Genomic DNA, 11,707 nt, shown 5'->3' with positions numbered 1-11,707 from the left:
ATGGATGTTCATGAAGGACCTGTAGTACAAAGTATATCACTGGATTGAGCTCTCTGTCAAAGTGTATTATTAAAGTGTTTTGCTTTGAGCTCGGTTCATTGTTATGCAATTCATTCTTTGTGAAATAAAGATTTTACAGACAACTCTCATGTACAAGGATGTCTTCAAGTATTATCATTTCTATGTACAATGTAAGTAACAGGGAGATAAAAGCATTTTTTGTTTGTTTGAACCAAACATTATTTGTCCATTGACCAAATTTGTTTTGCTTTCACCAGCTTTGAAGGAGATATTATCAAAGAATTGATAGAAAACAGCACAGAAGCTTACTTTCTAGCTAATCAGGCCCAAGCATCATGTTAGGCATTGTCATTACTAAAAACCAATAAATGTCTTCTAATCTGAGGATCAATTCAACATTTTAAAGTGTTTTACTAATGATACTGACAAGCCACCACAAAAATATACTGAGTGCCAATGAAAACGCAACACTTTTGTTTTTCAAAAAAGTCTGATAATTTTTATTTATTTTATATTAGAACTTTGTAAAGTTGGTTGAAAATGACTTTAAAGACAATTGTCGACAACTTTATGGGTGATTTTTGGAACAAATGCGAAGTAAGGGTTATTTTGAACGGACATAAACCGAGTTCACCGCCTTTCAACATACGCACCATTTTCACGATTTTGTCATTTAAAGCTTGGCTAATGTCATGAATTTTCCCGCCCTTATTGTAAGGAAACTGCAATAAACATCTGAGTAAATGCCAGGACTTTCTGACAACCAGCGACATGCAGTTTCGGGCATGATCCAATGAAGCCTTTCAAAGCATACAATAACCCAAATCATCCACAAATTCAACAAAAATGGATCAGTTAATGATGAGCCACATCCTGGGGTTCAAAAAGCAAGAAACACTCAGCAAAACCGATATATTTGGTCTTTAACATATCTGATATCGACTCTGATGGATGTCCAAAGGTCACGTGAGTTCAATGGTGGTCACGGTAGATCCTATGGAGCAATTTCAGTAAAGCACCATTTGCGCAGAAATTCAACGGTTAAAGAGGACCACAGCCGACATCTAAACGGCCGTCTGGTGTAAAAATCGAATTCTGTAGACCAAAAATCATTCATTATGTACCAAAAATCGTCAGTGGTGGTTACATAGACGTTTGGCACCCGCCTTGGCCAAAAGTCGTGTGTTTCGCCAGATTTAGGTCCGATAGAGCAAATTTTGCATTAGATTTGACATGATTTAGACGATGAAAACCACCACCAATATCATAAAGTCAGCTTGAGTTTGCTTTAAGGGACGGAGTGGAATAACATTCCACGAGATCACATTAAACGTCCGGTATGATCAATTCCACGGCGCTGTCGAGATTGCGCTGCACAACGGGGTTGTAACATTTTTTGTTAGGACTGTGATTTGATGATTCGACATGAGATGTTTCGTTTATCTATTGCGCCCGAAAGATGACAATGAAACATTTTTGTTTGATATCGATCTATTGTTAGAATTGTTAATTTTCAAGAACAATTCATTTTGAAAGATTATGATTTCTAATATAAATTTTATTTTTGAAAAACCAAGTGTTGCGTTTTCATTGGCACTCAGTATATATAAATAGAACCATACAAATAGTTAGCAAATACATATAAAAAAAGATGTGATATGATTGCCAATGAGACAATTCTCCACAACAGACCAAAATGACATAGAAATTAACAATTACAGGTCACCGCACAACCTTCAACAATGAGCAAAGCTAATGCAGCATAGTCGGCTATAAAAGGTCTCGAAATGACAATGTGAAACAATTCAAAGGAGAAAAATAACAGGCTTATTTATGTACAAAAAATAAAGAAAAAACGAATATGTAACACATAAACAAACGACAACCACTAAATTACAGGCTCCTTATATCATGTTCTCAGATATCATCTCCCAATTTGAAAAAATCACGAAAAATTGAACCTATTATGTGTTGCTCTCCTAGCTATAAAATGTATCCAAAATCAAAGATGTGGAACATATTCTATCATAATCATTTGGTAACTAATGCAATTAGTGTCTCTTCCATGCCTGTCTTGAACATAAAAACTAAACTAAATATGAAATAAACAATACTCCTAATGCTCCGGTTGGTTGTCATCGTGCAACACAGTTAATAACACATATAGGAAAATCATAGAACTACATTTATCATAAAACACTGTCAAACATCCAAACATACTATCCACACTCATCTGTGTCCACACTTGTTATTATCGGAAAATACCAAAAAATCGAAAGAGAAAAATAAATAATTGGTAGCATGAGCCAAGTGAAAAGATCATTCATACCTATATTTTGTCGCTGGGATGTTATCTCATTGAAGGAGACTCGCATCTATTTTTTAACGTCAAACTTGCACATGTCTTTTGGTTATTTGTGTCGGTAGGATGCGGCTCATTGCCGTTTACACCACACTTGTTTTTGATTGACATTGTAAATTTTTATTTCATATCTGATAAAAGATGAAAAGTAGATAAAAGGACATAATAGAAAAGAGAAGAAATGATCTTATTTAAAGAAAAAAATGACCTGTTTGGTCGCTCGTATTTCGGTTGTCTATAAATATAGTTCCTGTCATTTTTATGTAAAAAACTTTTGAAAGTACTGTGTCTTATAGGGGGACATCAATGGCTTAAAATGATTAGTTATGCTTTTTTTATAGGGAAGATTATCATCATTTTTGAACCATTATTTTTTTTTTCATTTGGGCCGATTTTTTTTACAGGTGAATTACAGGTAAATTACAGGTGAATAGTTAAGAAGATGTGGTTAGAGTGCCAATGAGACAACTCTCCATCAAAGTCATGTTATTTTTCATTTATCATTATAGACCGCTACGGTTAGCCACTTGTACAAATGAAATGAATAGTTTAACATGTATATAACAAATTATATATAATTGTTGTCCCCTACTCAACACGGGAAGATGGAAGAAGGCCTAAAACCCGTAGTTCTTAAGGCTCTGTCTTTCGGTCATCTGCCACATGGTTATGCTCATTCTGTGTTTTGATAATAGTCAGACTATCAATATCCGTGGTGACTGGCTTTACACGATTTTATGGTACATTAGTAAGATATGTTATGTTTCAGGACATTGACCTTCCAATATGTATGGCTATCGATGATTAAAGAATTGATTCCTCGGCTCGTTTTAGTGTGCAATATGTCCATCATGTTACAATGTCTTCCAGAACAATATGAATAAAATTAACTTAAACATAAATGAACAACATTTATAAACAGATTTTGCCAATGGTATAGTACATGTACAAGTATAAACTTACCTGTAAATCTAATTAGGAGCAAATATAAAATCGGCGTAAATGAAAAAATGAAATCGGCGCAAATGAAAGAATTATTTTTTATTAAATCGGCGCAAATGTCATACGCCCACATGCCCTTGTATTAACCAATCTTGACTGCAGACAGTCATCAAGAACATGTTACATTGTAGAAGGCACCAACCCTCCACTAACAACACTTGTTTCTAAAACAACATTAAGACATACATTGAAAGGTTTAGCTAGATAAACATATTCTGTATGTATGTGCCTGTCCCAAGTCAGGAGCCTATAATTCGGTGGTTGTCGTTTGTTTATGTGTTGCATATTTGTTTTTTGTTCAATTTTACATAAATTAGGCCCTTAGTTTCCTCGTTTAAATTGTTTTACATTATCATTTTGTGGCCTTTTGTAGCGGACTACGCGGTTTTGGCTTTGCTCATTGTTGAAGGACGTACGGTGACCTATAGTTGTTAACTTCTGTGTTATTTTGGTCTCTTGTGGAGAGTTGTCTCATTGGCAATCATTCCACATCTTTTTTTACATGAACCAACGTCAACCACTGATCTACAGGATCTTGACTTAGGACAGCCTGAGGCATTAAGAACATGTTAGAAGGCACTAACCTTTCACCAACAACGCTTGTTTCTAAAACTACATTGAAAGGTTTAGCTAGCTATAAAAAACAGGTTCAATCCACCACTCTCTACATAAGAAAATACCTGTACCAAGTCAGGAATATGACAGTTGTTATCCATTCGTTTGATGTGTTTGAGCTATTGATTTTGCCATTCAATTACATGTAGGTATATTATATACTTTCCGTTTTGAATTTTCTTAGGAGTTCAGTATTTTTGTGATTAAACTTTTTAGTAAAATATTGATAGAGACAAATTATTATCATAATAGTACACTGGAGGCAGCAAATATAAAAGTCAAAATACATGTTATACATGTATCGACAAACCAAGTCAATAAACAGTAAACGGAAATATTCAGTTCTTTTATTCATCAAAAGGAGATTTCGCATAAAATGAATAATAGTCTGTAAAAGCTGGGAACAGTATATATAACGGGAAATGAATCTGATAGGCTTTTCGGTATAAAATTATTAAAATCTCAGACTCCATGACACTTTGCGAGATTTATGGATTTTGGTAGCGTCTGACTGAAAAAACTATCGGAACTGCTAAATAAATTTACCACATAATTCAAATTGTAAAATATTACACGTTTTATCATGTTTATCATGAAGTAGATATTTTTTTCCTATAAAATGACTAGAAAAAGTTTGATTTATTTGATGTGAAGTGTTTTATAACGGTTTGTGATTTTTTTTTATTACCCTGTTTGTATTGTATACCATTCTGTCAAACTACCCCGCCCCTCCCTCCCCCTGAAGTTAAATGGTCGTTCCCGTAGTTCATCATAATAATACTTAATTTTATTTACCCGTGCATACCACAGGCATTTGTTTCAGAAAAAAAAATTTCCTATATACCTTAATACTTGTTTCAGAAAAAAAATTTCCTATATACCTTAATATATAGTGCATTATAGGTACATGTATATAGGAAATTTTTTTTCTGAAACAAGTACCTGTGGTGCATACAGGATGTTGTCAAAATGAGTATACCACTGAGTCTGATACCATCTATACAAAATGCACTACATTCGGGCACAGCAATCTAAATTCAAAAAGGGGGTATTATTTTTTCTGAGTCAGAAAATTTTACTTTTTTTCGATGCTATCGAAGTAATTTTTTTCAATATTTAACACTATCAGTTAATAACTTAATATTGGAAGTAACGCGTCTTCTGATTGGCTGACGTCGTTTTGTTTATTATATCATAGAGAGAATTTTGTCATGTGACCATGACGACATCAACGTTTTTCATGATTTACGTCGGTTTAAATTGGAATTTAAAATTAAGAGTTGTCTCATTGGCACTCATACCACATCTTCTTATCTATTATAAAAAGAAGTGAAGACATTTATTGGTTGATTATTTGTTCATGGTATCAGAAAGTAAACGCATGTACAACACATTTTAATTTTTTATTATTATGACTATGTCATAACCAATGCAATTTTACATAATGTCACGGATATTTTAAATTTGGTTACGAACAATAAACTGGACAAGTTATTTAATCTATGGAGCGGTTATTTTCCTTATCTGTTTATTCCCCTTGCTGTTTTGATATCATGATTTTTTATTAATATTATCTGAAATAAGGAAGAACGTTATCTGTCTTTTGTATTATGGAGCTACCATTTGATTTTTATCGTGGGAAGAAAGGTGAAAGGAGGATAGGTTGAAAATGTTGTCCTGTATTTTTTTTTAAAGTTCTACTCTCTCTCTCCTGCCTTTTGAATTTAGACTCTTTTCGGTCCTGTTTTTCTTTTACTAGTTCATCCTGACTTTTTTTTTACATAAATTGTAAAATTCCACTCTTTATAAAAATTGATAATTTATTCAATATTTGATTGTTTGGGACTATCGCACGTTTCATTGAACAAATCTTGATATTTCCCTCCGAGTATCATACTCCCTTTGCAGTGTCGGGACTACATCGTTCGACTTTCTGTGCAGTTAATGTACATGACGTTTTGAACTTCTTTTTTGTTTTAAATAGCAATAGCTAAAATCATAATCGTATTCAAATTTATATCAGCCGTTAAACAAAAAGACTAATAGTTTACTTTTGATCCGTACTGTTTATCAATGTGTATGTCGTGTTTATTTATAAAAACAAGCAGAGAAGGGGTAACATGCATGTACACACATACACACATGTACAAACTCCTGTCGTGCACCTCCCCAATAAATAATCAAATGGTAGCTCCCTTACTTGTATGCAATCAAACCTCTTTTAGATTTTAAATAATGAAAAAAAAACAGAGAGAAAAAATAAATTATTAAGACATTTCCTTCTTCCTTATGGAATTGCTGGAATAGTATACAAAGTGTTTAATTCAAGCGCATAACAACCCATAAAACAACCCGCGGCTCGGCATTGAGATGCACCGGTATTTGTGGAACACTGTTGAAACTCCGTTTCAATGGAAGTGAAAGATAATAATTCTCCTTGGCAGATTGTAAGTTGAGAGGTCAGCAGCGCTATGTTGGTGTTACACGAATTTAGCTGTTCATTGCACTGTTGAAGTTGTTGCTGGTTAGCTGACAGGCTTGTTGTACAGTCCGTACGCTGTTGTTGAATAGCTTGATTGTCCGCAGTAAGTTGTTGTCGAATGGCCTGATTGGCTGCAGTAAGTTGACGTACTTGTTGCTGTAAAGTATTGACCTGTTGCTGTAGTTCGGCATTTTGTTTACAGGTTGGACATGATAGAGATCCTAATGCATAACCAGAACCTAAAATAACAAGTATGTATTTAAGAATTGAATGCTTCTTTTTGTAAATTTATTGGGGTGTAAAAGCGTTGACCGTGCGTACATTTTGTATGAAGCGCGGAAGCGCTTCATTCCAAAAATGTACGCACGGTCAACGCTTTTACAACCCTATAAAGTTACAAAAAGAAGCATTCAATACTTATAATTACATTTTTTAGCTATGATCATGAAAACACGTATTTTACATATTTTTTTATTTAATTCACCTGTGCACTTTATTGTTGGACCACGTGTTATCATGAATGAAAAGTTGTATTGAGCAATGCAACTGCTTACGGAATAACACGTGATGTGCAGTTAGCCAATCAGAATAAAGTATTATAATGAAACATACATCTAATGTAATTATTATCGAATGAAATACTAATACAGGTTAGACATGATAGAGATTCAAATGCATTACCAGAACCTAAAATAACAAGTACGTATTATCGCATGAAATACTAAATAATTCTAGTTGATGAAAACCATGAAATGAAAGGCGTAGTAAAAGGTTGTACTACTGGTAATTATGGAATATAAGTTACATCATAAATAAATAAAACAAAACGAACGAATTGTAAATATGTCCCAATGTACATTATGTGTGAATTATAAAATAAACCGAATCGTATGAACTATATGCTATATAAATTATTGAATGAACAGCAGAAATCATTGCCTGTAAAACCTCGTATAAACAAGAAAATAAAATGATATTTGAGGTCTACTTTAGTTTCTTCCAGTGGCAAATATTTCATACAAGCATAAGAACGCATTTACAATCTATACCTTAAGTAGGCTCAACCCAGTTGGTTGACCAGTGAGAAAGTTATATCACTTAGTTGGAAAGAAGGATATTATTAGATTAGATATACAGTTTTTGCGTTCAATATTGAATCAGAGATTAAGCTTTCATTCTGGTCAGTTTAGGACCACCGAAAGAGTTAATGGAATAGTTCATTAAGCTACAGAAAGTTTGGAACTTTTTCTAATCAAAACATTTAGTTTAATGTCTCTATTCTGATCAAATAATATGGCTACGTGTTCATACATCCCACTCAGTAGAACGGTCAGTCCTACATGTTGTAAGTAGGTCTGGGAACACAGTTATCACAAATATAGTCCCTAGTATTGACAGTGTGTTACTTGCCAATTTTTGTATACCGCTTCCAAATGTATTTCTTCATGTTTTATGCCTCAAATAGCAAGTATTGGGTATAAATTATAATGTAAAAAAATGTGGGTCATGAATTCTAACGTAAAGAAGTGATTTGGTCCAGCTAAAAGAAAAGTAAAAGTTAACACTTTGGAAGATGTCAAAAATTTCAAGACCCCCTGAACATAAAATTGTACATATTTTGAGTTAGAGCCGGTGAAGTTTTCTATAATTTTGATATAATTTGTCCCGAAAGTAGTTCGTTCAACACACTGTAAAAATATGATTGAAAAAGTGCTGTTTTTTTTGTTTTTTTTTTGTCTCAAAGAAATGCACTTCGATATAATTATAAGTGTGTTCTCTGACTAGCATTGGTTGAACTACTGCGTGATAAAAATTTTAAGTCAATCCTTGGAATTCTAGCTGGAATTTGATACAATGAATCAATTGTAATTTTAAACTATCGAAACTTTTTAATGAAATAAACTGCATTTTATGAAACGCCAACTTTAAATTAATAATCTTGTCGAAAATAACCACCAGCAATGTCTTGGTTGATCTATACTACTATAAAACGAGGTAAATTTTGTTAGCAAGTATTTATGAAAAAAAAAAAAAAAAAAATCATTGTTTTTGGCTATGAATAAAGGCAACAGTAGTATACCGCTGTTCAAAAATCGAAAATCTATGGACAAAAAACAAAATCGGGGAAACAAACTAAAACTGAGGGAAACGCATTAAATATAAGAGGAGAACAACGACACAACATTCAAATGTAACACACATAGCAACGGACTAAGCATTAGACAACATGTAATCTGGCTAAAATCCTGTAAACTATACTTTCAAAGCTGTCAAGATCGTTAAAAGGAACAGCCAAGGCATTTTTCATCGAAATTTGCATACTACTATCTAAGATCATAATTATAGGTTTTTGCACATTATATATATGATATTACAAAGCTAATTTTGGTGGGTTTCCAGTTTCTGTCCATTTTCATCAGGTCGACACTTTTTCTCGACCCTTTTACAGGATCTATACGTTATGTATTAAATGTTTTAAATTTTATTCTCATTCAGAAAATGTAGGAACTATTTGCCATTGGCAACAAAGCAAGCAACAATCAATAAATCATCAATATTTATGCAACAGCACTGATAGTCTTTCTTTAAAACAAAATAACATGGAAAGACTTTTTTTTTAATTTGACCACCATCAACATCACCATTTCTAGTATTTCCATATAAAAAAAAACAAGATTTATACTGCACATGTTCTACTTGAGCAGTCAAACTGCGTTGACTGTATGTTTCTATGTCATATACAGTCATTGACCCGATATCACTTTTCCTCGTGAATATTTAAATAGAAATTGCCGAAATAATATTGAATTATTCATACGACCTCTTCAACCTGTTCTTGTTCCAAATGCATATAAATTTCATTGTGTTGTATATTTCTCCGCGAGCATGATGTGAGGCATTTTTAAAGGGTATTTCCTCCAATATTTAAATCAAATAAATAACTTTAACGCATTAAACAACAACTGAAAATGTTTTTTTTAGATTGCAGTATAAAGACAATAATAGTGCATTGACTTGACATATCAACGACAAATGGATTCTGCCCGAAACGGGGAAATAGCTCGGCACAGCCTCGCATTTCCTCGTTTCTAAACCTCATCCTTATATCGTTGATAAGTCAAGTCAATCCACTATTATTGTCTATGTATTATATCAGAAGTAAGAATTGTGCTTACTATTTTTGTGTTGGTTTTTTTTAATATTATCACTCACAATTTTTATGCATTCATCTTCAGTTGTGAACATTTATGGTCTTACATCCTGTCAATATATATAGTGTTTCGACAGGCTTTAATTGATCACTATACGGCGCCATATTAGTTTTACTCACTGTTGAAGGTCGTTCTGAGCGAGTTTTCTCTATTGACGACCCAACAGTTGTCATATAAATATATTTCTCTATAGCGATCAAATTATACAAATGACATGGTCTGAAGAACGGTTCGATTTGGCTCTATAGACGATATGAGTTATCTCCAATGAAGGTCCGAGGTGTCTTTCCTGACGATATGTGATTTGTTTTCTGTTAAAGTTGGGAACAGTACCAGTATTAATGTGTGAATCGTGGCGAGAAGTATTTGTCCCGCAGAAAAACCCAAAAAATATTTGAAGAGGTTGAGATTAAATGAACTTGTTTTTGTGATAACTGTCGAAAAATTGTAGCTAATTAAAATCTTATATATATCCATTTGCAAGATATTTACTTTACTAGCAACGAAAATAGAATCGTAAAAGATCACACATTTATCATTACATTGTCATGTCAAGGCCCTTTAAAGCTGACTATGTGGTATGGGCTTTGCTAATTGTTGAAGGCCGTACGTTGACCTATAGTTGTTAATTTCTGTGTCATTTTGGTCTCTTGTGGAGAGATGTCGCATTAGTAATCAAACCACATTTTTTTTATATACTATTATATACACAGGCGCTTCTTATGACTAAATTATAAAATGTTTCTTACCTAAGCCAAGTAGTGTCAGAAACGAATCCATTGGTACTAAGGAGGAACCAGTTCCGCTGATGGGACAAAGGGAAACGTTTTCACATCTGTCTGTAATGTAAGCTTCTGCTGTTGGAATTAAAGAACTTCCAAAAAGGACCAGTATGTGTATCCAAATTCTAAAGACATAAACAATAAGATAAAATATACTCATCATAGATACCAGAAATAAATTTTGTATTTACCCCAGACGCGCGTTTCGTCTACATAATTATTCTGGTATTTGTGTTATTTTTAGGCTTTTCATTTCTTTTTATGGCGTACATTGTGGCATAGGTTTTGCTCCTAGTTGAAGGCCGTACGATGACATATTGTTGGTAATTTATACGTGGAGATTTCATTGGTAATCCTGAAATTTATATCTTCATATTCTTATAGATTTTAAGAGTATAAGTACCCGTTGTGTAGGTGTAGTGAGTATCTTAACCATTTGTATACTAGTAATTGCCATCTGGGTCTTATTAAACCACAGACCAAATTCCGACATGTAGAAAAAGTCCTCATTGATAAATCTGGTTAATATCTGAAGAGTTTTCTTAGACTTTCTAAATCAATGGGTCAAAAAGTAGACATACACTGTATATACAATGTATCTTATCGTTTGATAACAGAATTAAACAAAGGCGACGTTGTGCGACTTCGAAATATTAACCGCTTTCTATGAAAAGTGTTTGTCATCATAAACCTATTAACCAGCCCAACCATAGACAGGTAGTCCAGAGCCTATTTGATATGGAATTTCTAACCAAGAATTCTTTTTTATTTTAAAATCTCAATAATAACATATTAAAATAAAGTACGTACCGTTTATATATGATAAATTCACATAAGATAAAATATAAGATATTAAAAGCATACCTCGTCATAATTGTTCAACACAATAATAAGCACACATGGTACAAGCAGTCCACATGACATATAAGTTGAACTTTTAGATGTGAGATGAACGTTTACGAGGAAGTAACGTGATATGTATATTCTTATCAAGAAAACATGTTAGGGAAATTACTGAACATGTTCTTCAAGGCAAATTCTCATAGCGAAATAAAATATATATCATGTAGTATTTTCTATAAATACATTGTATGCCTTAGATAAACTATTGCTAGCGTATACTTATGGCATGCGGGTACTACACAAATGTGATACCTATAAATTATAGGTGGTCATCTCAACGAGATTGATTTTATCGCTTGAGCCGGTACGGCGAAGTGAGAATAGGAAC

At 33.1% G+C, this 11,707-nt stretch overlaps 1 protein-coding gene across 1 annotated transcript; it reads right to left on the bottom strand.

The window, feature by feature from the left end:
• Positions 1–6,247: 6,247 nt before the first annotated feature.
• Positions 6,248–11,424, bottom strand: LOC143081812 (uncharacterized). The gene is made up of 3 exons (XM_076257500.1): positions 11,341–11,424; positions 10,444–10,601; positions 6,248–6,721 (listed from the first exon to the last, which is right to left on the bottom strand). The coding sequence occupies exons 1-3, from the start codon at positions 11,346–11,348 to the stop codon at positions 6,288–6,290; spliced, it is 600 nt and encodes a 199-aa protein (XP_076113615.1). The 5' UTR covers positions 11,349–11,424; the 3' UTR covers positions 6,248–6,287.
• Positions 11,425–11,707: the final 283 nt, after the last annotated feature.

This window comes from Mytilus galloprovincialis, chromosome 7, assembly GCF_965363235.1.
Source record: "Mytilus galloprovincialis chromosome 7, xbMytGall1.hap1.1, whole genome shotgun sequence".
Classification (NCBI taxonomy): domain Eukaryota; kingdom Metazoa; phylum Mollusca; class Bivalvia; order Mytilida; family Mytilidae; genus Mytilus; species Mytilus galloprovincialis.
The sequence above is the reverse complement of the archived record's forward strand: the minus strand, read 5'-3'. Positions and strand labels throughout refer to the sequence as shown.

Coding starts and splice junctions, on each gene's coding strand:
- LOC143081812 (XM_076257500.1), bottom strand. Junction 6,722..10,443: donor TCTGACACTACTTGGCTTAG/GTAAGAAACATT, acceptor TTGTTATTTTAG/GTTCTGGTTATGCATTAGGA.